General features: G+C 44.3%; 2 protein-coding genes and 1 long non-coding RNA gene across 3 annotated transcripts in view; all 3 read right to left on the bottom strand.

The window, feature by feature from the left end:
• LOC26533586 (uncharacterized) overlaps nucleotides 1-2,908 on the bottom strand; it is a 36,823-nt gene extending 33,915 nt beyond the window's left edge. Inside the window, exons 1-2 of the long non-coding RNA XR_004468495.1 lie at nucleotides 2,771-2,908; nucleotides 2,087-2,195 (exon numbers count right to left, since the gene is read on the bottom strand). This is a non-coding gene — a long non-coding RNA (uncharacterized lncRNA). The remainder of the gene's footprint in view (nucleotides 1-2,086; nucleotides 2,196-2,770) is intronic.
• A 2,610-nt stretch (nucleotides 2,909-5,518) lies between these two features.
• On the bottom strand, nucleotides 5,519-9,858 carry LOC4802709 (zinc finger protein 135). Its single transcript, XM_001359539.4, has 6 exons — nucleotides 8,939-9,858; nucleotides 7,660-8,527; nucleotides 7,511-7,597; nucleotides 6,465-6,938; nucleotides 6,252-6,401; nucleotides 5,519-6,182 (listed from the first exon to the last, which is right to left on the bottom strand). The coding sequence occupies exons 1-6, from the start codon at nucleotides 9,074-9,076 to the stop codon at nucleotides 6,097-6,099; spliced, it is 1,803 nt and encodes a 600-aa protein (XP_001359576.3). The 5' UTR covers nucleotides 9,077-9,858; the 3' UTR covers nucleotides 5,519-6,096.
• Nucleotides 9,859-9,995: 137 nt separating this feature from the next.
• On the bottom strand, nucleotides 9,996-12,866 carry Son (Son RNA binding protein). Its single transcript, XM_001359538.4, has 2 exons — nucleotides 10,841-12,866; nucleotides 9,996-10,777 (listed from the first exon to the last, which is right to left on the bottom strand). The coding sequence occupies exons 1-2, from the start codon at nucleotides 12,707-12,709 to the stop codon at nucleotides 10,091-10,093; spliced, it is 2,556 nt and encodes an 851-aa protein (XP_001359575.2). The 5' UTR covers nucleotides 12,710-12,866; the 3' UTR covers nucleotides 9,996-10,090.
• Between the last annotated feature and the right edge of the window lie 13,503 nt (nucleotides 12,867-26,369).

Here is a 26,369-nt window from a genome sequence, read left to right as displayed (position 1 = left end):
ACAAGAAGGTGTTGCTCTCCATAAAAGGAGCAGAGGCGTGTCTTCGGAGCCGCAGAGTGCGCTGCGGAATATCTAGGGACACCCAGGCCCCAGAGGCATCTCCCGAAAAAGGAGACAATGTAATTCCTCGAGAAATTCCTAAGGGCAACACTGTTACCACATTGCCACAAAAATTACAGCTGGCAATACTGCACCCAGAGAGCAGTAAAAAAATTCGGAAAATGCACCTAAAGTCAACGGAAAATGAAATGTTTCTTCTATGCAATTCTGATTACCTCAACAGGGGGTCAAAAAAACGAAATGCAAGAAACGAAAGAAAAACCAGACCCGACCCGACTCCGACTACGGTACCAAATGGGCCCCAAACAGGCATTGCCAACACTTTCAACTCGAAAAAGTAGAAAAATAGAGACCAAAAACAACTGCAAGACAAATGGCCATAAAAAAAAAAAAAAATGAAAATTGCAACTTTGGAAATTATGCGGCAAACAAGTTTCAAGTTTTCGTGTTTTTTTTTTTTTTGAACGGCTGCGGGCCAATTTTCCACGGGTTGTACTATGTGGGGGAAAAGCTACCAGGGCACCCTTTTTTCTTTAGTTTTTCTTTGGTTTTTCTGCTGTTATTCCCCAGCTGCAGCCGCTACTGGGAGCTCCGCTACGAGTATTATTTGTATCATTAAGTGCTTCCGTCTTGGGAGCGAGCGAACGAACTGAAATCCACATAAATTCGACGCACGAGGCGCGCAAAAACAATAAGATGGGAAAAGCATAAACAAAACAGAAGCACAACAAGAAACAGGGAGAAGAAAGACATGATACAGCAGCGGGAAAACGGCTGACAAAAGAGGGGGCAAGGGAGGCAATTGATTTTCATGGAAAAATGCATTTTTCTTAAGAGGGGAAATGGGAAATGCTTCGGTTTGGATAATTGTGTAATGTCCCCAGTCCCACACACAACTTTTCTCTCGTTCGCCAAAAGTCACTTCGTGGCGGCGATTTATCACCGTTTCTTGTGGGTGGCACTGGCAGTGTGTACACACCCAAAAGCTGCTTGAGACCTGAGGTTAGGTAAGGAGACGAGGAGCGTGTGTGTAACCCTAGCCCTATCTGCCTTTCTCCCAGCTACTTACGAGATACAATCCAATCCAATCCAATCCAATCCAACAATCGCCCTTGCCGGCTGTTGCGAAAGTTCAGCCGCCGCTCGAAAGCAAATGAAGCATGAAGCCTGAAATATTAGCCAAGTGCAGGGAATGGGTGTTTCGCACAAAAAAAAAATGCGTCGCGTCGCCCTGTCGCACAACTAGGCAACCCTGACGACCGACCGACACGGGACACGGGAGACGTTACTGGGGCTGCATTCCGCAAATGCAATCAAATCAACTTTCCAATGATGGATATTTTTTTCTCTTTCGATTATAATTTAGCCATTTTTTTCATCATCTCTTTCGGCATTACCTTATTAGACGCAAAAACCTGTTGCACTCGACAATGGCGATGATTATGACGATGATGATGATGATGATATCAAATAAATGACCAGGCGCCTAAATGCTGCTAACGTCTGTTTGCAGAGGGAGGGGAGCAGGGAGTGGTGGCTGCATTGGCATGCAAAGTGAAAATGATCAAAAGGAAAAATAAAAAAAAAGTAGTAGGCCTTACTGGAAATACACAAATACTGATTACTAAAAGTCACGCTTCGAATCAAAGCAACATGGATTCAATAGAATCGATCAAAGCTCTTAGTTCGAGGAACCAAAGGTTACTATTTTTTACAACTAAGGGAATAGAGGATCTGGTGGCGGAAACAACGCAGCATGGACCCAAAGTGGAGGAGACTGACAACGTTGGACTCTATGCGGTTGTCATAATGGCTATGTTGGTTGCCGTATTCTGCTGGATATGCTATTTAGTCAATAAGGGATAAGGCCATCATTTTATGGACACCACTTCGTTATTCCGTTCTACCTGCTACAAGCTACCACAGTATTTTTTAAGAGTTCTTAATTAATGATGAGTGTTATCAATTCCCCCACCCACATGCATGCACCTCTGCTAGAACAGTTACTTTAAAATCCAACACTCACCTTCAGAATCAAAGTTGTAAGGGTATCCTGCTGTTTCCGTTGTTATTAAAAATTAAAAATCATAAAACACGCACTAACAGAATCCCAATTGTTGTTGCTGTTTTTGTGGCTATTTTTGAATACAAACGAAACGAAAAAAGCATTAGAAATTTCTATACACAAACACACACAATGACACGACAGAGGAGCAACACGTACACACAGCATCCATCCCACTAGCACACACACTGATGGCCCGAAAACGTGTTTGTTTGTGTAAAACTCTTAGAACAGTTGTTGTTGCACTGTTTTATGGCTTTTGTTGTAGTTTTTTATAAACTGGTATTAGACACAAACGAACGGTAGAAGGGAAAAATCTTTATTTTCACGATATTATTCACTTGAAAATGAATGGTATTTCTCTCGGCTGGTTTTCAATTTCCATTCGCGAAAATGAATACAAAACGGTACTCGCACAACATTCACACACTCACACACACCTCGCACACCACACACACACACACAAACATACAGCATAAGAGAGGGAGACGAACTAGACCGCGGCACAGAAGCACAGGTGCAACTTATTAACAAATTATCAACTATAATTTCACACGTATTCTGCCTCTGCCTCTGCCGGAAGAAGCAAGCAAAACAACCACAATACTAGACAACAAACGCGTTCAAATTTGTTGTCAACTTTACCCCGTAGAGTACCAACAAAAACAAGCGCGAGAGTATTACTTCTTTATTTATATTTTCCGCGACGCGCGCAACGACAACCGCGCAGGTAAAAGTTTTATTCAGTGTGGCCACGGACTCATCGTTGAAATATACCCTCGGAAATATACCAAAATATACCGCCTCCTTTTAAAAATATACCGTTTTTATACTGACAAATTCAGCTCTACCATACATATTCCTCGTTTTTGATATTCCGTCGAATATTACTAGCTATATAGAACATTTAGCCATGCCCACATAGTTTTATACCATTGATGAATAAATTTTCTACAAGATTGGATAGTTTTTAATCCTTGCTTTTATCTTATTTTGGCTAAAGCAAGGCTTAAACGAATTAGTTCAACAAAAAAACAGTCGCAATGTTGCTGGTATTTGAAGACATGATGCGGGTATAGGCATTTTATACCCTATTTCGTTAATTTTATATGAAGATGAAACGTGATTTATAAAGACTTTTTCTGTAATTGATTATCTGTAGACATTATAAAATACATTATTAGTATCTTGTATATATTTATGTCGATCCTGATACCTACTGAGCCTTGGAAGACAAACATTTTCTATAACAGGGTATGTGTGCATGGAATGGGACTCATTGTTGTCAACCGGCTATTACCGATTCTACCCGATTCAAATAAGTACCGAAATATACGGTCTCATCTTCAAAAATATACGGACGAATTCAAGTTATTTTTTACATATTCCTCGTTTTTTATATTCCGTGGTATATTACTAGATATATAGAACATTTAGCCATGCCCATATAATTTTATGCGATAAATGAATCAATTTTCTACTTGGCCGGTTTTTTTTGAATACTTGACTTGTTTTCTTGTTACGGCGATTGCTGTTTTTCCTCCTCAACAGCAATATAGCTTCTCGTATGATGAAAGAACTTAGCCCACTTAAGCCCTCTCTATTAAAATAGCTCAGCTGCTTGAGGTAAATGGTGAAATATATTAACGATTGCAAATTCATGCCATCTTTCCTCTGAACTTAAAAAAAAACACTATATCTTTCACCTGCACTGCGCTAACGTTATAATATTTTCATTGTTTTCGGCGGAAAATTGAAGTACCTCCTTGGCTTATAATAGGTTAATCGTTCTCCGTCAAGGATGGGAAACCATATTGCTCAATTTTGATGTTCCGTAAAATTGTATTAGCTATTTAGAACATTTAGCCATGCCCCCACAGTTTTATACGACTGATAAATTAGATTTCTACCTAACTGGTTTATTCTAAATACTTGCTTTTATTGGATCTAGCGCAAAAAGGCCAAACCCATAAAACGTAGGTGATCTCAATTTGTATATACCATTGAATAATGCAGGCTAACTAAGACTCTCAGATCTGCCAAAATAATTGTATGCTATTGATGAATAAATTTTGTTTAAGATTAACTCCTTTTGATTGTACTTTGGCTAAAACAAGGTTTAACAAAAAACTTCTTATGAAAATTTTTTAAACGATAACGTTTTTTTTGCATATATCGTATGGACGAAAACTCCTGAAAACACATCGCGTACATTTCTCGGTGGGTTCACCTTTTCAATGTTTGGGAAATACAGTTCCAATTATCACCACATGGTGATCGACCTATGTCGATCCAAGTACACTAATTAAAGCACATAATTTAAAAGTATGGAATGGTCAACATTGTGATTGGAATGAGTCTCATTGTTGCTACCTTTTCAGTACCCGATTCACAGAGAGCGAAAAAGAGAGATTTGAAGAGAGCGTTGAGACCCGAAAACCGTTACGAAAATGCAGTTCGGCTATCATTGTGCGCGCCAAATAGAAATTGTTTGAACTTTTACAAAAATATCTTTCGGCCAGGGTACAAATTTAATTTTTCCAACGGTAGACTAGTGTGTTTTTTTGGGGGGGACTTTTCCCAATTGAGCATTTTTTAATGTGAAATTTTATCTAAAGTGGTTTAACATGTTCAAGTTAACTTAACAGTTTAGGTTAGGAACAATAACAGCCGAAAATTTACAGCAATTCAATTTATCGCACTATTATATCGATATATAAAATGGTTTAAATATGTCATCCGCAGAAGACAGTTATAGCTCAACGAGAATCATAGTCTGAATTGAAAATCATTTTAACTCCAGAATTCCGGCAGTAAATCTGTACTGAGGTGCTTAATAATCTCAACAATGAATATAATGAGCGAACTGTAACTGCAACTGCATACATAACGTATTTCGCGCGGATTTCGGATTGCAACTCAGTTGCATTTCTTGGATTTTCTGAATATTTAATGAATTAAATTAAAGGAACATACTCGTATAAGCATGTTTTTTTTGTTAATTGGTAGCGAGAAGATACAGGGCCTAAAAAAAGTATAGTTGCTTTAGACTAATGTAAAAACCGGATGCAATTCAATATCAAATATTTGTCAATAATCCATACCGCTCGAATACATCGGAATGTTCTTGAAAATTATGCAGCGATGGAAATTTTGCATTGCTGTTTACAATATCAACCTTTAATGGTAGAACTCAAGATTTAGCGCCGATCCACGGTATCCACCACTGTCCATAACGCCGTACTCCTCCTCCAAATCTTTGCGAACTCCCTGCCGGCGTTCACCTTTGCCAACAAATTAGAGGAGCATCCCATTGACTTATGTTGTCCAGCACAACGAACAAACCATCGAACAACCAAAATTACCAACAAATTAAAAAAAAACTACTTCATCTTTTCAAATTGATGTTTTTATAGAGCACGAATTTGGTAAATATATCTGGAACTACACATAGTAAAATTCATAGTACATTGATATTTTAAATACGACTTATACTCTTTCGGTAGATATTGTAAATATTTTTTGGTTTTTGAAATAAATGCAAATGCATTGAGCATTAAGTGGTTGCCGTGTAGCTTGAAGTTCTTTTTAAATATTGCTTATCGCTAAATGGTCGTCAATGGTCGTGTGTTTCTATGTGCTGCAGGTGTGTGAATATATAGATGGACAGCACTCGCGGTATTCAGGCGAATACGATGATGGAGGAAGAAAGATATAGTAGAAGATATATATGTATGATAGAGAGTGAATCATTTGCCTAGAGAGTATAAAGCTTTCAGCCCTGGTGCGTTCCTGCGGCCGCATATGGTCTAATGATAAGGTTGAATGGAGGGTATGGTTTTAGTAGTTTGGTTTTGGTAGTTTGTCAGTTTAGTAGGAGTTAGTGAGAGCTACGCTCTCTGTCTCTCTCTCTCTATTTGCGCTTGGCTACAAAAGTACAGTAGGGGCTTTCATTTGCTATCTTGTTCTGTTTAGGAAATCACAATCTTTATCAAATCATCCAGGGAGTCCGGTGAAGGCGTCTCAGATGCGTGTGCATGCATTTTCTGCATATGAGCTGAAACACAATAATCACACTTTTAGTACCAGTCCAGACCCTTCGGTTATGATATGGTCTTTCAAATACTTTTCAGTTTAATGTGCGTCACGAAGCGTTCCTGGCACAGATCGCATTTGTAGTAGGTGTTGCCCGTGTGGATGCGTTGATGCAGCCGCAGGCTCTTTTCAAACAGATAGGCCCGACCGCAAACGTTGCACTTAAAGTTCTTCTCCAAAACTGGCAGAGAAAAGAGAACACATTGATTGGAATTCTGCAATTACTGGGGAATCATTTACCCACCTTCATGGCTGAGCCGATGCTGTGTGAGGACATACTTCAAGGCAAAGGCCTTGCCACACACGTCACAAACATTGGGCTTCTCCTTCTCGTGCGTCTTGATGTGCCACTTCAGGTCCTGGGCCCGTTTGAAACGCTTTGAGCAGTGCAGACAGGCATGCGGCCTGTCCTTCTCCGAATGGACAGCGGCATGGCGATCCAGGGCCGACTTCATATTGAATCTCTGGGTGCAGCTGTCGCACTGAAAGAGTCCCGAATACTGACGCTCTCGCTTCTGCTGCAGGACACGCTTATTGTTGGCAATCACTGGCGCACTGGCCGCCCGCTGCAAGTGATCCACGGACATGTGATGTATGAGCTCCTGCTCGCTGCCAAAGGGCTGGCGGCACAACATGCATTCGCTGCGTTCAATGGGCGTTAGGTTCTCCCTGTGCCGCTCCAGCATATGGATCCTTTTCTCCGCGTACGAGGCGAACACTAGATGGCAGGGGGATGGCAGAGGAGGACTGTTAATAGGGCACAGGCACGGGTTTTGGATGGTAACTAGTCGGTTAGTGATTGGGTGTCATGAAATAGATGTACGATGCATGCTGCTCTCCAAGGGGGTACGTACTTGGTGGTTGGACTTGGGTTGGGTTGATTTATTTTGTGGTTTAAAAACTCTAATGATGTGGGCTAAGATTATGGCAAAGTACAAAACGTTTTGTTAATTTTCGAGGGCATGCTTTTTGGCTAAAAAAAGGTATACAAAAAGAGCTGCTATAGCCATTATGTTTACCGTTGCTTTAGACTTGACTAACAGACACACTCTATGTACGATATAAGAGGCAGCTGAGGACTGGCTCTGGCTGGGCCACAGTTCTATGATCTTAGGCGCTGGTTTCAATGTGAGAGTGTTCGATGATGCGACAAATTGTTATGATTAATGTTAATGTTTATGTTTATGTTTCCTGATCCCTCAACCTGATTGCATCTTTAGATCCAATCAGGCTATTCAGGGCTCTAGCGTTCCTGCGCTCCTGGTTTGCTCTCTCTCCCTTTCCACTTACCCTCCGTGCAGTTGGCGCATTTGTAGGGCTTTTCCCCGCCATGCTGTCTATAGATATGCCATCGTAGTGTCTTTAGGTGTATGAAAGCTATGGAAAGGGCTCTATTTAGTAGATCTATCACTGTCAAATCCGTATTGGCAGATACATACTTTTACCACAGAAGCCACAGTGCTCGCTCTTCCTGGCACTGGCGCCCGTATGGGTGGCCTCATGGCATTTCAGATGCCGCTGATTGATGAACAAACGCTCGCAGCCGCTCTGCCGGCACTTGAGCTGGCGCTCCGGATTGTGCCACTTCATGTGATAGTTGAGGCTTTTGCGCGTAAAGAAGCGCTTCTCGCACATGGTGCACTCAAAGTCCGTCTCCGAGTGATACTTCTCGATGTGATGGCGCAGGTTGTGCCGATCGCTGTACTGCTTGCCGCACACCTCGCACTTGAACTGCTTCTCCACATGACTGCTCTTGAGGTGCACAGTCCGGGAGGCAGCATCCTGGAAGCACTCCTCGCACTCCGGACAGTTGTACGGCTGCTCTGGATCGTGGCTGGCATTTATGTGCTCCAGCAGCAGCTGCTGCAGCTGGTAGCTCTCCTGCGGCCTAAAGCAGAACTTACAAGCAAAGCTAATGGTCAGTTCCTGAGTGGCATCATCATCATCATCATCCTGGTATAGTGGCTGTGAGTCGTTATCGTTACTCGCTTCGGTGTGGCCTATGGTTTCCACAAAAAACTCTATTGGGGGGGCAGTGGCAGTGTTTGGTTGTGTTTCGATTGAAACCGTCGTTGTTGTTGTTGTTGTTGCTCCTATAATTGTTGTTTCTGGCACAGCTTCCGCATCTTCATGTTCCCCTTCCCCTTCCTGGCATTCATCCTCCAAGCTGCTGGCATCGATTTTGTCATAAATGTTCGACAACTTCAACTGCGCTTCCTGGCAGCCCAGTCGAAATGTGTAAATGGAGCAGAACTTGGTAAAACAGTCGCTGCATATTTTCTGTGGCAATCCATCGTTGGGAGAAATCTGCAATTGTATTAAAATATAAGGGAAAAACTCTAAGCTTAAGGCCCTCTTTAAACGGGTCTGCAGTAGATTGTGTTCCTATTTATTGAGTCTCAAACAACATATAATAAACGGTTGCGCGACTTTTGAATATTGACATAAAACTTTAGATTCAATAGAAACAGACAGACATCTATAGATCTATAAACATCTATAGTATAAGTTGACTTGCGGTTTGATAGACATAACGAAAACCCTTATCAAGTTCAAAGACCCCTGAGTAAGCGAAATCAGATCTCAAGCCAAAGCTCAACTCAATGCAGTTTTCGTTGCATTGCCACACACCACACAGACTTTCACTTTGGTGGAAAATGTGTAATTTTCAGTTGCCAACTCCACGACAGACCGACCATCCATACGTTGGGTACGTACCTTCAGATTCCAGTGGACAAACTCCAGTCGTATCTGGGCCATTTCACTCTGCCAGCAGGTGGGATGGAATAGGTCCAGAAAATTGTTGCTGCCATGGCAAACAAACATGGAAATCGCACAGGTACGACAAGTTTCCATGGCTGCAGCAGCAAGCGAAATGCATGGAGGAGCGCCACATCAAACCGCAACAACGCCCAACAGTTCCATGGCCAGTGGCAGTGGCAGGTATGCCTATTGGTATGGGTATGGTGCATGGGGCATGGGTGTGTGCGTGTGCGTATTCGTGTGCGTGTAATTATGCAACTCTAAAAACTACGTTTCACTGCCGCCGCCGCCGCTCCCGCTCCCGCATCACCATCCGACAATTGTCGTCGCTGTTTGTTTGTGCCAAATCCAAAGCCGAATTCCCGTCCAGTTCTGTGGCCATGCAGTGGGACGCAAGAAACATCTGTAGTACAACATGCACACACTTTTCAGCAGCAATAATTTCGCATGGAATGGATGCTGCGACCTGGACTAGGGCACTCAGAAAAGTTTTGTGTCTGTATCTGGGCGACAGCGGGGTGACAACAATAACAATGGCAACAACAACAGCCCATTGACCATATCCTGTCCTGCGCCTGTGTCTACTGCTGCCATCCGATCCGACGAAGTTGTTTGGAGCGCACTCCCGCGTGAACTGACCTTCAATGTTTGGGCTAAGCTGCTTTTGCTTGGGAGTGTCGTGTCGAGAGATTTAATGGACTGCAAATATACTCACTCCCACGCCCGCCCCCCTCTGCAGCAGGGCCTTCGCGTCAGCTGTTTGTTTGGCCTGCGCCTTAGCCCCGTTACCCGCAATCAAAGCTCTTTCGCAAATGGCAAGCCGAGAGTTGCACCGTGGGCCAAAAGCAGTTTGAGCTGAGCGTAAGCCGTTTAGTGGTTCAAACTCTCCCATTCTTGCCTTTCCCATGCCACTGTACTGTTAAGAGAGCGGCTCTCTTTTTTCTCTCTAAGAGCTTTCCTGCAAACATTGCAAGCTTTTGCCCGATGGAAAGCTTCGCGAAAATGCTTACGGTTCAGATTTAAAACTAATTTTATACGTATTTACATGTAAACTTTACAGAATATATCCTGACTTTTTCCTTATCCTTAACATCATAGATTACGCCCCTAACTGGGCTGCAAGATGCCCAAACTTTCCAAGCACAATTTGGCCGCGTTCAGCTTGGCCTCCTTCTTGTTGTTGCACGGCCGGTCGGGGGTGTACGATTGCCCATTGATCTCCACGGAGAAGAGGAAACTGCGTATGTGCGACGGGCCTGATTCCTGCTGCAGGATATACTGCGGCGGCGTCCACCGGTTCTTCGATGTCAGCTCATTCAGCACACACACGGGATGCTTGTCCACCGTTACTACCATGGGTGCAACCCCTTGGCCAGAAGGGCCGCCACCGACGCCGCCGCAGCCCCTATCCTTGTTTTTACGCTGACCGGCCGCTGGGCGCGGGGGCTGCAGTTTGATATCCTCGCGCGACACCAGTCCGCGTTTGTCCAGTTTCACATCCAGCAGCAGCGGCTGCAGGGACCCCGTCTTGCACCGTCCCAGTCCTTCGCCGGGCTTCCAGCCCATTTTCTGCAACAGTGCCATGCCCATGCCGCCCGTCACCGGCTTGGTGGAGGTCAGCTGATCCCGACGTACCCACAGCTGCGGTCCGCTATTCAGCTCATGTGCCTTCATTACATGGGCGCCCGTGCTGCCAGTGAATTGGCCTGGCAGATGCTTCGAGGAGGCCCACGAGGACATGTCCCGCTGTGCGTTGTGCATCATTTTGATGGCCTCGCAGTCGGTGGGATTTGTCTGCGCAATGATTCAGATTGGCTTCAGATTGGGATGCTATAGGCCATTGCTAGGGAGACTCACCTGTAGTCGACGGATGGCACTAAGTCGCTGGGTAATTATACTCGACACATCCATGCTGAGCGGCCCCGACTCCGGGAAGATGGAAGCACTGTGTGACGAATGATGCTGCGTCGCTGCTGACCGGCTGGGCGTCACTGGTGTTGTCGCAGATGGTATGGGGACCTCAGGCACAAACGGTATCGGAGCGGGAGTGGATGCAATTACTGGAGCTGGAACTGGCTCTGGACGAGGCGGAGGAACCGGTGCGGGAACGGGTGCAGGTCCGGTCACAGGTGAAGGTGTAGACGTAGACGTAGACGCTTCCAATGCTGTTGCACCTATCGACTTAAAGGCGGGCTCTTGCTTCTCCAATTGCGGTATGGATTTGGCAAACACATTCTTCTGTATGTCCTGAAAGATATTCGTAGATTGTTTGGCAGGCGGTAACGATGGTAGTGGGGTCAACGAATCCCTACGCCCCACAGGCACCCAGGTCTCGGTTTTGCGATGCTCCTGCCCAGAAGACACCGGAAACTGCATGGTTATGGCCTTGGTTTGATCCTCCCTCCGCGGCAGTATCGGCGTCGAGTTGCGGATGTGCATCACAATCGGTTCCCGCTCTTTGAGCTGGAAGGGGTGGTGGAAGGCCTTGGCATTCCCATTCTTATCCGTATCGGACTCCTCGTCGGAGCTGAGATCGGATAACGCATCGCCGCTGGAGATCTTCTTGCAAAAGTCCGTCAGATCCTGGACGGTACGTCCCCCATAACGCATCTTGATCAAGACCTTGTCCTTCACCTCGGGCGTCATATCGGCCACTCCCGGCAGATTTCCCCGCTTGAACATGTGGATTGCATTCTTTCGCGCCACCTCCAGAAGCCGCTTCTTGTCAATGCCAAGATCTCGAGGTCGGGATCGAGACCGGGACCGTGACCGACGTGGCCGCCTCGTGCCGGAGTCCCAAGCATTGCGCTTACCGTGGTGCAGCTGGGGGAGCTCCTCCTTGGGCTCTTCTTTCACATCGTAGAAGCTGTTCTGAGGTCGTCGGCGTCCGTTGGAGGCCTTCTCGCGGAGATATGATTCCTCGTCGGAGAGCGAGACATCGGACATTTCACGAGCCTTGTTGCTAGGTCTTTCGCTGGGCCTCTCGCTGGCTCGTTCGCCATCCCTGTAGCCATTATAGAAGCTATTGTGGCTGCGGTCACGCTCTCGCTCCCGCTTCTCCCTCTTTGGTTGCAGGACTTCCGCATGCTTGTTTCTCTCCGAGGCTCGTTTCTTAGTCTCAGGTTTCTCTTTCTCCTTGAGACAGGCAGAAACCACAGAAACAACAGGAGCATGAGCAGCAGCTTGCTTCTCCTTGGCCTTGTCGCGATCCTTTTCCTTGGTGTCCTTGTGTTTATGCTTATGCTTTTTCCGCCTGTGCTTATGCTTGCCCTCCGCATCCGATTCCGAACACTCGCCATCCGATTTGGTCTTCTTCTTTTTTTTCTTCTCCTTTTTGACCTTTTTGTGCTTGAGCTTGAGAAGATTTTTGTCATCGAGCAGCTCCGCGGGAGGTGCTGCATTGAAAACGCCAAAGAGTTCTGCGAGTATTTCGTTGGACGACTTCACCGGCACAATGGCCTTTTTATCATCCACAGAGGAGCCATCGCCATCACAGTCTTCGTCATCGTCTTCCGTGTCGTCATCCTGCTGGCCATGGCTATGCCTTTGCTTCTGTTCCGACTTATTCTTCGCATTCAAGGCTCTCAGCTTGGCCTCAACCTCGGCATCAAACTTCTCGGATTTTACCATGATCTGCGAAGAAGGACCACTGGGGGAAGACTGTTCCCCCGACTGTTCCAATTGAGAACTCTCCACATTCGAGGCATTCTCCGACTTTTCCGTCATTGCGATGGCCGTGTCACCGGGCTGGCCTTATACAGTCATTCATATCCTTTCCAGTTGTACGCACATTTATAGTTTCTCTGCTATTTTATTTATTTTTGCACGCCTAGAATATTTCAATAATAGTGACCAGTGTGACCGTCCGACCCTCAGCAATATACGTAAATATACCGTCTCATTTTGAAAATATACCGTAAATATACTGACGAATGCAAGTACTATTATACAAATTGATCGTTTTTGATATTCCGTTGAATATTACCAGCTTAAATGAACCCTCAGCCATGCCCACATAATTTTATCCGATTGATACACAAATTTTCTAGAGAGACTGACTAGTTTCTGCATATATTGGAGCTTGATATGACAAACATTCTCTCCATTCCATAATATCACTAACCATACAGTATATAGATGTGCCAGTTCATACAACGAAAGTGTCACACACCGGCTTGCGCTATCCGTACCCCAGAGTGACGTCATCATGAGAGAGAGAGCGCAGAGAGAACATCTTTGCATGTGTTAGTACACACGCAATATGTTTCGACAAAAATATGTGATTGTATGTTTTTTCAGATTTTTTGAACTCTCTCAGGTCTGATCTGTTTTGCCACCAGCATGTTTTAGTGTATGGGTGCACATGCATTCTCACGTACTTTGCGTGTGTGTGTTTACTATTGCTGGCCGCTAGAACTGAAATTTGAGTTTGGTTCTTGTTTCGGGTCTTTTGATGGACTGACCTACCGCCACAAAATAAATGAAGAATGGGCAGGGGGTGGGGGTATGGTACACTAGGGCGCGGGAAATGAAATAAAAGCTGTTATTTGTTTGATTTATACCACAAAATATAAAATATTAAAATAATATATTTACACATTTATTTCCTTATTTCAAACAGGATTATTATAAATTATAAAAATTATGCAAACGCCGTCGGTTCTCGACGTTTTGTTTATATTTATATTTATATTATATTATATTTTTGTTTATTATAACTAAAACAATGATGTATGTACATATCTAAATATACAATATAAGAAAAAATATATATATACTTAAATAAATATGCATAAATATAAATGGAATTGGTTTTACATATGTATATTTCAAATCAATTGTCAATCGCGCGCTTTCCGACGGGAATCTGCAAAGTACAAATTTTGATGCGGGTCGCACCTTGAATACTCTCATGGACAATACCCATAAATTTTCTAATTCAATTATAAAGACAACATTAAGACACCAGTAATTTTGAAAATCCTCATGCAATATATATATATATATAACAAAAAATATATAATACCAAGATGTTGCATGAGCGACCAAAAAGCTGACCACCGGTTTTGAAATTCCTCACGAAGATATATCACTGCAACATAGCCGAAGGCAGAATCCATGTGGACATTCTGAGCTCATCCTGGTCGCCGGTCCTGACCGTGGACAAGATTCTGCTCTCCATCCAATCGCTGCTGTCGGACCCCATTAGGGACAGCCGCATGATGTCCGCCGCAGCCGCCATGTTCAAGAAAGACCGCGAGAAGTACGACCGCTTGGCACGCTTCTGACTTCTGTGATATGTCACTGCTACAAAAATATTTCAAAACTTTGCCCCGCCCACTTCCGCCCCCACAAAGGGCGAAAATCTGTGGCATCCACAGATCGACAGAGTACTCAGATTTGTGCCCACAAATTGCCAGGAATCGTGCCAGTCAGTGCAGTCAGAGTGTATTTCAGGAGATCAAAATAACAATTTTGTTAGCGTTGGTTTTTGGATTTTATTCAAGCCCCAGAGCAAACCGAAGGCTGCTGCTTCGACCAAGATGGCGACTGCTCGGCGTGGCACCACACCCGGCGGCAATGGAACACTTACGTCGGATATGCAGCAGTCATCACATTCTCGGTTCCGGCGGATAAAATACATACGATATATTTATGCTGAGTCAGAGTATCGGGTAGAACTTTAGAGCACATCATGCCCGCCTCCTTGTGCATTCAATTTAACACCAAATCGACAACAAAAGAATAAAACGTCAGTTGTGAAACAGTACAGAAAGTCAGTCACACATTTGTCGTTGGCTAAAATAATAACCAAATACAAAATCCTAGAAACTGCTCTGGGAAAGATCTGCATCATGCCGAATAGAGCTGAAACTCGCGTCAAAAAAGATTTCGAGCAATTTATTGGCTTCGAGGAGGTAAGTGGGGCGATCAGAACATGGAGTCCCATGGCGGCGGAGGCCGCAGTAATACCTAACACAAATACTTGCCTCTCTCTGACAGATCGGGGGCCAGTTATTTGTTATTCTATCATAGGAAATTGAATAGCCTCGATCCGAATAGTCTTAGATACAACACTAGTCAGTGAAAACTCATGTTATATATATATACTTACATATAAGATTTACTCGTCCACATATATATCCCAGACCATAGTCCAACACACATGAACACCAACGGACGAATATTACACGACTGGTTAAACGAGCAGCCAAACATAATGATATATCCAACAAAAGAACCGACCAGACGAAATTACAACACAGGCAGGCACTCATCATTAGATTTTTTCATTTGCACCACAGAACTGCCAGCTGAGCTAAATGAGGGACTATGCACAGCACCAATTATCACAGACAAAATGCGGTTGCGGAGGTTCAATTACGCTCCAAGAAGTGTGGTTGCGGAGGTTTAAGTGCGATCCGAGAAGTGTGGTTGCGGAGGTTCAATTTCGCTCCAAGAAGTGTGGTTGCGGAGGTTAGATTACGCTCCAAGAAGTGTGGTTGCGCAGGTTAGATTACGCACCAAGAAGTGTGGTTGCGGAGGTTAGATTACGCTCCAAGAAGTGTGGTTGCGGAGGTTCAATTACGCTCCAAGAAGTGTGGTTGCGGAGGTTCAAAAACACTCCGAGAAGTCTGGTTGCGGAGGTTCAATTACGTTCCGAGAAGTCTGGTTGCGGAGGTTCAATTACGCTCCGAGAAGTCTGGTTGCGGAGGTTCAATTACGCTCCGAGAAGTCTAGTTGCGGAGGTTCAATTACGCTCCGAGAAGTGTGGTTGCGGAGGTTCAATTACGCTCCGAGAAGTCTGGTTGCGGAGGTCCACCATCACCATTTCATTGAACCGCTGCCAAAGTATGTGGAAAAAGTTCCCACTACGAAATGCACAACAAACTAGTTCCTATACTTTTTATAAGTATAGGAAAAAAATAAAAAATTCCGAAGAGATGCAAATTACATTTTAAGCTAATACAACCTGAAATTGTTTTCAAATTTGATTGAAAATTTGCAAATTTGATAGGCTATTCCACTTTGAAAAAAGCACTGCTTGGGGCTAGTTTTTTGAGTGAAAATTTGGAGATATATGTATATATGTACATATGTTTTATAGGGAGATCTAACAGAAGTGTGGATACGAAATTTGGTTGCTCTAGCTCTTATAGGTTCTGAGATCCTTAAACTCACATTTTGCAATTGGCAAAACCGACCATTTTCTTGATTCTAATAATTATACGATCTGATTCAGATTTTGCACTCTAAAGGATATAGCCATCCTCTACGATTCTTCGTTTTTAGTTTTCTCGTATCTTTGAATCTTTGTGGATGCCACAGATTTTCACCGTTTGTGGGGGCGGAAGTGGGCGGGGCGAAGTTTTGAAATATACTTGTAGCAGTGACATATCACAGAAGTCCGGATATAAAACGTCGTTGCCCTAGCTTTTATAGTCTTTGAGCACTCGGCGCTGATAGGGACGGACGGACAGACAGGGCTCAATCGACTCGGCTATTGATGCTGATCAATAATAATATATACTTTATGGGGTCGGAAACGATTCCTTCTGGACGTTACACACATCCATTTTCACCACAAATCTAATATACCCCAATACTCGATTTGAGGATCGGGTATAACAAGCTTAGAGATATGCAAGCGCTGCTTAAGTTGGCTGACCTCAAACTAACACAGGATGTGCCAACACGTTGGAACTCAACGTACAAAATGTTTGAACGGCTGTCTATCCTGAAGGAGGCAGTCGTGGCAGCTCTGTCAACAAGGACAGACTTAATTTTGTCACCAGAAGACTGGGATGTCATTGATGGAGTGCTTCCCGTATTAAAGCCGTTTTATGAGGTTACAGAAGAGATCTCAGCTGAAAAAAACGTAACATTGTCAAAAATAATTGCTTTGACTGGATTACTTCAAAGAAAAATGGCTCAAATATATCCAACAGTTAAAAATAACCTAGTTGCCGAAGTAATCAATGAAATCATAAACGAGATGGACGGCAGGTTTAACGATTTGGAGGCAAATATTTTGTATGCGGAGAGCACTGTTCTGGATCCCAGGTTCAAGGGACGCGCATTTAAATCTGCGGAGGCCTTTAAAAATTCAGTAGCGGATATCAACAAAAAATTGGCTCAAACGATACGGTCACTCCCTGACCCTCCACAAGAAGCTATAGGCAACACAAAACAAGAAGAGGACACAATATGGGCTGAATTTGACACCACTTTTCAGCAAAAAAGCCAACCCACCAACAATACGGCAGCATCCATAAGAGAAATGGATAAGTACCTGGCTGAGGAGTACATCAGCCGAAAAGATGATCCATTGGTATGGTGGAATTAGGCCATCGGGTGCTACAGGGGGACAAACGGATGACGGGTCGGCTCGCACAACTGTGAACTCGGAACTGAGGCGCAGCCACTCCGGTTAGTAATACCCGGTGCGGTCTGCGTCTCACGCCCCCCTAGGACACAGAGGGTTGCGAGCGAACCGTCACCCGCCGTAACTGTTCAAACCGGTGGAAGTGCGACTATACTCTCCCCGTGAGGGCGGCTTTAAACAGGTCCTAGCACGGTCAAATCTCTGCTAGGATGCTGGCGAATGGTAGTCGGGCGGAGAGAAGAAAACTCTCAGTGAAATTACCCCAATCCAAGGTGATCCAAGGTGTTATATGCCGAGGGATACATGGCCGGGTTACCTGCCGACCTCCAGTTTAAATCAGGCTTCCCGGGGCAAGCGGGCTATGCCTCGGGTGACCATCCCCTTCCCGCCTACTCGTGGGAACTACTATGCCAAATACTAAAAATATAAAAACCAACAAAACCGCAAAGGAGCTCGGTACTCCTCTTAAAGTACCGGAGGGACAAGCCAATCCCTCTGCACCAGCGCCTGGGAAACCGGGTCCAAAGAAGACGGGGAAGGAGACTGAGTCGGTCCACCGTCTTCAGGCAGCAGCCGGAGCGAGGGGGGGCCCGAAAAGCCAATCGGGTCCCTCCAAGTCGGGTGGCTCCAAGGGCGAAGCGGATACCGGGGTGGCTGCCAAGCAGAGCGTAATCGCGGCTGGTAAGCGCACCGGGACCGAAGAACCCATGGGAGCCCCGGCGGGCAGCGTCTCTGCAGAAGGGGAGGAAAGCCGTCGTACCAGGACAGGAGACGAGCGGCTTTCATCCTGTCCAACGAAGACCCGAACTTCAGGGCGTCAGCCGAAGGAAAGGAGCAGAGGCTGTGGGCCTCCTCAATCCTTCCACTGTTCCAGCCAGCCAAAGCCGGAAAGGGCGCAGCCAAGGCCCCCAACAAGCGGCAACGCTCAGCGAAGGACCCCGCGAATCAGCCAGGCCAAGCCCAGCAAGCCAAGCGGGTGAAGACCCACCTCACGAACCGGTCGTTCGCTCAGGTGGCGAGGAGCAGGACCCTGATCGGTGTCCTGGACAGGGGCGCCGAGGACGGCAATGTCCCTCGCGATAAGTGGCACCTGGTGGAGAACGAGCTCCAGGACCGGTTCCTACTGGAACTGGAGGAGAACGGCGGACCACCGCCAAAGTGTGAGGACGCAGAAGCCATCGCCTGCCAAGACGCTCGCTCTGCGGCCCTCTACATGAAGGCGGTGGCGGCCCTCAAAGAGGTCTATCCAGGGGCGAAACTGGAGGCCGTGAAGTGGGAAGATGTCCCTAGTCGCCCGATAGCCAGAGCGTGGGTCTCGGCTAAGCCTGCAGAGCCTGAGAAGATCCTCAGGTTACTGCAGGTCTGCAAGCCCCACCTTCCTACAGCCGATTGGAAGGTGGCAAAGGTGGAGGATATCCAAGATCCCGAAAGAGGGGGCCTCGTGCGAGGTAGACAACCCCTCGTCGGATGCGGCGTCCGTGATGTCGGACGACATCTTGGACGACTACGCGTTCGACGAGAGCGACCTAGCCAGAGGTCTCAGCCACATCGTTGTCGGGGAGGAGCCGGAGTCCCCTGACAGCGATCTGGAAGCAACAATGGTGGAGGCGAGCCTCAGGAATGTCGTTGACGCTCCTGCAGATAAACCTCCACCATTGTAAGGCAGCATGCGCTGCTCTACTGCTCCACCTGGCCAAGGGTGAAGCCGACATAGTCCTCATTCAGGAGCCCTGGGTCCTCGGAAACAGGGTCTCCGGTCTGAGGACTTCTGACTACAAGCTATACGTAGCTGAAACCGCAGGTTAAATTCGTACCTGCATTCTTGCAAAAAGAGATTTGCACTTATTTTTGCTCCCAAATTTCAGCAATGAAGATCACACCGCAGTGAGCCTCGAAGGCCAGGAGCGCTCACATACTGCTCCGCATACATGGGGCATGCACAACCAGACCCCCCTCCACACGCGCCTCTCCGGGCTCTAATCGCAGACTGCTCGGCCAAGGACATCGGCCTAATTGTGGGGTGCGATGCCAATGCACATCACTGTCAGTGGGGAAGGGGTGAGTACCTTTTCAGTTACTTACTGACCACTCAGATGGTCTTTTTAAACCGGCGTAGTGATCCCACCTCGTACAATGAATACAACAAAGAACTTAGGAAAGCCAAACGCGCCTCCTAGCGTAAGTTCTGCAGCGAAATCGAGAGTAACTCAGAAGCCTCACGCTTGCGCAGTGTTCTCTCGAAGACAACACCCACCCTGGGCTACTTGAAGAACACCGACCAGTCGTGGACTACGTCCAGCGATGAGTCGCTAAATCTTCTCCTAAATACCCACTTCCCTGGCTGCGATGAAAACAGACCCAACTACCTCGCGCCTCCTTCTGTCGCCTCAAATGCCATCCTGAGACTGCTAAGCCAGGAGAACATTTCTTGGGCGATCAGAAGCTTTAAACCCTACAAGTCCGCGGGGTCAGACGGCATTTTCCCTGCCCAACTGATTCACGCGGGACATAAAGCCATTAACTGGCTCAAAATAATTTACGAGGGAATCTTCTCCCACGGGTGCATTCCTGACACCTGGCTTCAGACCAAAGTCGTATTCATACCCAAGGCAGGCAAGCCCTGGCACACTGCCCCAAAAGATTTCAGACCCATAAGTCTATCGTCTTTTCTTCTAAAGGCCATGGAGCGGCTTCTAGGGCTGCATCTCACGGCGTCCATTCCGACCAGTCTGATCTCAGACTCCCAGCATGCCTATCGGAAGGGAAGATCCACCGAAACGGCCCTACACACGATCACATCGATCATCGAAGAGTCCCTTAACTTTAAGGAGTACACCGTAGTAGCCTTCCTCGACCGCCATCACGGGCGCACTGGTGGATTGGGGCGTTGACTCCAGGACGGTGAGCCTGATCGATGAGATGCTACAATGCAGGACGGTTGAGGCATCACTGGGGACGTCAACGTGTACCAGATTTGTCAGCAGAGGCACACCGCAGGGCGGAGTCCTCTCGCCCCTTCTATGGAACGTGGCAGTGAACACACTGCTGCGGCAGATAGAGGGGGGTGGCTGCCGTGTGGTGGCGTACGCGGACGATGTTGCCATAGCATTCTCCGGAAAATTTCCGCAGACGTTGTGTGAGTGCATGACAAGTACTCTCACGAAAATGCTCTCTCACGCACACTGCGATTGCAGACCTATCGAAAATACAAAGAGGCGGCTAAAGACTGCGGGGGCATTTTAGCTAGCCAAAAAAGTATTATCACGATTTTACGGGAATCCCAAATCGGCAGACGTATTAATTTAAGATATTGAAATAAAAAAGATGTCACAGATGAGATTTGGTCATGGGGAATGACCCCCTATATAGTTCGGTGGCTCTACACCGCCATCATACGACCAATCATGCTCTATGGAGTGGTGGTATGGTGGCCAGCCTTAGACAGAAGGACATGCCTCAATAAACTCAGCAGAGTTCAACGCATGGCAGAGCTATGCATAACTGGCGGGCTACGCACTACTCCAGGGGAAGCCCTGGATACTGTGCTGGACCTCATCCCTGTGGATCTCATGGGAAAGAAGGTGGCAATACTTTCGCCCTCAGAATGAGAGAAGCCAGACTGTGGAATGCATCCGCGGTTGGGTACTCGGGAATCCTGATGAGACTCCCGCAATTACCAGAGAGGACAGATTACTGTATTCCTAGTGATCACCTCTCGACGCCCTTCTAGGTATCAGTCATTGCTTCAGGCTCCCGGACCACTGTAGTGTGTTCCAAGCGGAGGTTGAAGCCATCAGGGAGGCCATTTCGATCGTCTCCAAACTACTTCTAGATACGCACTTAGTGTGCGTCTTCTCGGACAGTCAAGCGGCTATCAAAGCTCTAGGCTCAATATCGTCAAACTCAGCGACTGTAAATGACTGCCGCAGGTCTCTGTACGAGATCGCAGAGCAGTTCCTTATATGGGTCCCCGGCCACAGAGACATCGAGACTTGCCACATGTCTTGGAATGGAAAAATATTTTTCCAATTAGCCAGCTCTGGTGGATTATGTGGATGCAATTTTTCAGGAACTCCTATTTGATAATTCGGCAAATTATCAACCTCGTCCTTCCAATTCGTTGAAGTGAAGCTTGAATTGTATAATTTCTGTAGAATTATATCAAAGACTATACATACATACATGCCTTGATTTTTGGCATGTCTTCACAATGCATTGCCGGCCGGACTTTGCATCACCTTTTCTTATTCCGCTCATATTTTTTTACAACTGATTCCAATGATTGCTAAACAAGAAGTGAAGAAGCGAGCCTGGCACGAGCTCGAGCCAACCCAGAAATATGGTTGTAGTTGTGTATATGTGTGTATGTCCTAGGTCGGCGCGGCCATAAACCGGTTTCGCCCGCAGCATATACGGCTTTTAGCTTCACACACAAGCGCACTGAAAGCATGTCAGTGTATGCGTGCCGAAACCGTAGGGCAGCGTGGTCGCTGATGCTTTGGCGCGGCACAGTGGGGACTCAGCCGAAATAGTCAAAAAATTGTATGAGTGCTTTAGATAAATTTAATGTACGCATCTAATAGAGAACTTTCCAATTGAATTTTCAAGATAGTTTTAGTTTAGGAGATATAAGCACTCAAAGTTTAACATTTTTCAATGTGCAAATATTTATTCACTAACCAATTTGGAAAGTTGAGACGGCCAAAGATCCCACTGTGCCGCTACAAAGACTTCGGCGATCCGCAAACAACCGCTTCGACGGTGCTGAGGCTCGAGAGCCCAGAATTGCCGAACAGACGAAACCGATGGGCAGCGGGGTCGCGGTAGAGACGAAGTACAGGCGAAAAGGGAATTGAAACCCCGCGCGCTCCCTCGTGCCTTTTGGGTCCTAATGTTAGGACCCGCCATAGAACTGCTTTTTGGTCGCTCATGCAACATATTGGTATTGTATAGTCTTTGATTATATCTTGAAATGAGTCTTGTTTATCGTTGGCAAACCTTTTATTTAAAAGTTGTTGACTCTTTCGGCGTGTCTGATAATAACCTCTCATTTACGGACACATTCAGAAAAGGGACAGAAAAGACCCGATCAAATCTGTTTTTGCTCAACTCGCTCTTCGCTCAAGCAAAGACCGATTTTTTCAGTTCTCTTTTGTTTCTGTTTTTCACTCAGCATCTTGTCGCGAGCGAACCAAAAAAGTGTCTTCTGCGTATGTATGCGTGCTTGTACGTGTGGTGCATATGGCAACGATCAATTGTATGCGGTTTGAGCTTAAAATGAATCGTGAAAAGCGAAACAAGTGTTCGTTTGCAAATTTTACAAGGAAATATACCTTAGTAAAATGGCATAAGTGCACTGCTTTGAATGAAGTTTTTTTCAACACGTATTTTCTTGATTTACTTTATATTTTTATTTGGTTAGCTGTTAATAAGTACACAACAAAAAGGCATAAACAAATTCAATATTAATTGTTTTAATAACAAAAAAAAATAATTTTACAGTTTTTACATCGATAAGGGGAATAACAGCAAAAAATATTTTTTATGAAACAAATTTCCAAGGAACAAGTTTATGGGAAGATGATCTCTTTTAATAATTAATCGAGTTAAACTTATGCTCCTGAAGATTTTTCTGCCTACTGGGCATTGAATTTTTCAAGTTTTGTAGTGTTGTTATTTCTATCCTGTTCCATAGGCATAGACTTTTGCTGAAAGAATTCCCCACAGATGCTCAACTGGATTTAAGTCCGGACTAATTGCTGGCCACTTCATCAATGGTATCTTGTGGGTCTCAAAATAGCCTATTACAGCATGGGCAACGTGAATTGGCGCATAGTCCTGTTGAAAAGTCCATTGATCCCCATGGAAATTCTCAGCAAATGGAATTAGCTCACTATCTACCAATTCTATATAAGCTTGAGCATTCATTCGGCCGGATACAAAACAAATTGGGGACTTTCCTTTAAATAAGGCCCATACCATAAGCGATCCACGGCCATGGTTCCGCTTGTAGCAAGTTGCCCGTGGATGACGCGGATCTCTCCAATATTTATGATGGCCGTCCAGATGATCCATCTAAATTAAATTTTTTCGTCACTAAAAATGATATTTTCGAATTCAATGTCCCAGAACTTGTGATTTTCATAAATGGCCATGTGCGCATCTTTATGCTGTTTACTTAAGCGAGGTTTGCCAACTTTCTTTTGATTTTTGAGGTTCAAATTTTCGGTCAAAATTTGTCACACACGTTGCCTGGTGATTTTTAACGATGTCGATTCATTAGCGAAGCGATGCGACCAGTTTTCATGCCGGCTAACTTCATTCCCTTGATCCTTCCCTGTTCTTCCTCAGACAATTCTGAACCGCGAGGCATTTTTAACTAAAAGTTCAATTTTCTTTAATATTCTTATTGGTTTGATGCAATAATGAGTTCTTTCGTACAGAATCAATCAGCTTGTCACTTTTACTGAAAAGATGCTAACACTGCGACCCTCAAAACATGAATAAACATTATTGCACATATGTATGTATATCTATTTTCTACGTAGAGTGCTGCTTGATCTCTTATCTAAGCTAACGGTACATAATATGGAGCTCAAAGACGAAAATCTGTCATAACTGAGCACAACAATAAGAGATAAGAACCAGGGACCGTAAATAATCATTATTTTCTTTTTTTTTTAATAAAAAAATCTCTTATTTTTAATGGACCTAGAAAAACACTATTTACACCAAAATCTTTATTTTTGTACAATCTCTGCATTGCCGCCATGATTTGTAAACTTTTGATTTTTTACGATTTTCTTCGCAGATAATCATTATTTTTGAGTAATTTGATAAAACTTAGGGTTAATCATTATTCTTGATCAAAAAAAATAAAACTCAAAAGTAATGATTATCAATGATTTTTATTTTTTTCGCTTAAAATAAAACTCAACAGGAATTTACGGCTTCTGTATTAGAATGTTCGCCAATATTATTGCATATCCTTGTCAAAGGACCACAAAGCTACACCCTGCGCTAAAATTTTCTTTTTGAAAATAAATTTAAAAAATAATAAATTAATATATTATATTAAATTTTATATATTATATTTCGCTCAAAATAAATCTCAGCATTTATTTGTGTTATTTATGTAAATATATATATTTGTATTTATTTAAACTACGTTACTACTACATTTATTTATCAATAACAAATAAAAGATAAGGAAAGCTAGTTGCTCATAGTCGTACCTGAGGGGGGAAGAAGACTTACGAAGACTTACTTGCGCTTGACTACGCTCATGCAATTTATTTATCTATTTTTAGAATTGCTTATCTTAAGCCGCGAGTGTTAATGCATTGATACTTAGTTTTTGGAGATTATTCTTAGTCGCGTTTCAAGATGGGTCGCAAACGTAATTGTATTCCGCATAATTTTTTTACATTCCACGCGGAAAGTAATGTTTCTGAGTGTACAATTTGCAAATTGACTTTGAGTGGAAATTTTGTGTGCAATCTAAAGCGGCACTTAGAAAAGGTGCACAAAGGCGAATATGAAACCTTGGCCGAAAACAAAAAAACCGAAGTGCCCGAAAAGAAAAAGAAGTTTTCGGGGGTAATGGGGCAAGATGATGTCAAGAATGCCTGTATTGACCTGGTGACTGCCGCAAAACTTCCGTTTGCTGTACTTGACTCAAAAGGCTTTAAGGCGTTAACAGCTCACATATTTAGCGGCTTGGATATGCCCACTGTAACTTCCAGAAATATTATGAGCTTAGTCGAGGAAAAGTACAGCCAAATTAAATGCGACATGGTCAAAACATTCAAAAACAGAATCCTCTGCCTTAAAATGGACACGGCCACACGATGCAATCGCGGAATTCTTGGGGTTAATTCCAGTTCATCGATCACTGTGCAATATGTGTACAAACTTTAGGCCTGATAGAGCTGAAAACATCGCACACATCCCAAAACCTCTGTACTGAAATACAGTCCACATTGCATGGATGCATTCGGCACTCAAAATGATGCTCAGTGATCAGAGATGCAACCTCGCGGACGAATCATTGTCAAAATTAATTTTTGTAAAATTAAATAATACTTATTAATTAAACGTGTTTCCGACAACAAAACCAAAAATAACAAAAAAATTTTAATGTATTTTCAAAAAGAAAATTTTAGCGCAGGGTGTAACTTTGTGGTCCTTTGACAAGGATATGCAATAATATTGGCGAACATTCTAACACAGAAGCCGTAAATTCCTGTTGAGTTTTATTTTAAGCGAAAAAAATAAAAATCATTGATAATCATTATTTTTGAGTTTTTTTTTTTTTTGATCAAGAATAATGATTAATCCTAAGTTCTATCAAATTACTCAAAAATAATGATTATCTGTGAAGAAAATCGTAAAAAATTGAAATATGATCATTAGCAAGTAATTTTAATTATATGTATAACTTATAATGATTACGGTCCCTGATAAGAACTGCATAGTCAAACCAAACAAGCAGCTACAAGAAAACAAGCGTCCGACTGGCACCCGCCCGGGCTGGTTTTGAAACGAAAACGACCTGATTTTTGCTTTTGACCAATGAAAATCGTCAAAAATGTTCTCAAAACATAAAAACTACGATTTTTGACGATTTTCCTTTGCCATTCTTCATCCCATTAGGCACAAAAATTGCGGCAATTGGGCTAAAGTCATGTGACGAGAAATCGGATATCAACATGGCGCGGATCTGCATACCCTGGAAATGGATATTATAGAATTGAAGAAAGGTTTGACTGACTGTTCTAAGGCACAACGATATTTCTTTATTAATTACGTTTTAAAAAAGTTTTGAAAACAGAATCTATATTAACGAATAGGGTATACAATTGGCCGGTTGACAAGCAACAAGTCTTCAAATACCAGCAACATTGACGTGACATCAATCCGACCGTTTTTCTGTTGAACATTATTACGTTTTTTTACCTTCTCTTACGTTTTTTTGTTTGACCTTTTTCCTAAAACCTT

This window comes from Drosophila pseudoobscura, chromosome 2, assembly GCF_009870125.1.
Source record: "Drosophila pseudoobscura strain MV-25-SWS-2005 chromosome 2, UCI_Dpse_MV25, whole genome shotgun sequence".
NCBI lineage: Eukaryota > Metazoa > Arthropoda > Insecta > Diptera > Drosophilidae > Drosophila > Drosophila pseudoobscura.
Note: the sequence above shows the minus strand (reverse complement) of the source record. Positions and strands in the feature narration are given on the sequence as shown.

Coding starts and splice junctions, on each gene's coding strand:
- LOC4802709 (XM_001359539.4), bottom strand. CDS start 9,076: ATGGAAACTTGTCGTACCTGTGCGATTTCCATGTTTGTTTGCCATGGC. Junction 7,598..7,659: donor CTGTGGCTTCTGTGGTAAAA/GTATGTATCTGC, acceptor CCCTTTCCATAG/CTTTCATACACCTAAAGACA. Junction 6,939..7,510: donor ATGCGCCAACTGCACGGAGG/GTAAGTGGAAAG, acceptor CCTGCCATCTAG/TGTTCGCCTCGTACGCGGAG.
- Son (XM_001359538.4), bottom strand. CDS start 12,709: ATGACGGAAAAGTCGGAGAATGCCTCGAATGTGGAGAGTTCTCAATTG. Junction 10,778..10,840: donor GTGCCATCCGTCGACTACAG/GTGAGTCTCCCT, acceptor ATCATTGCGCAG/ACAAATCCCACCGACTGCGA.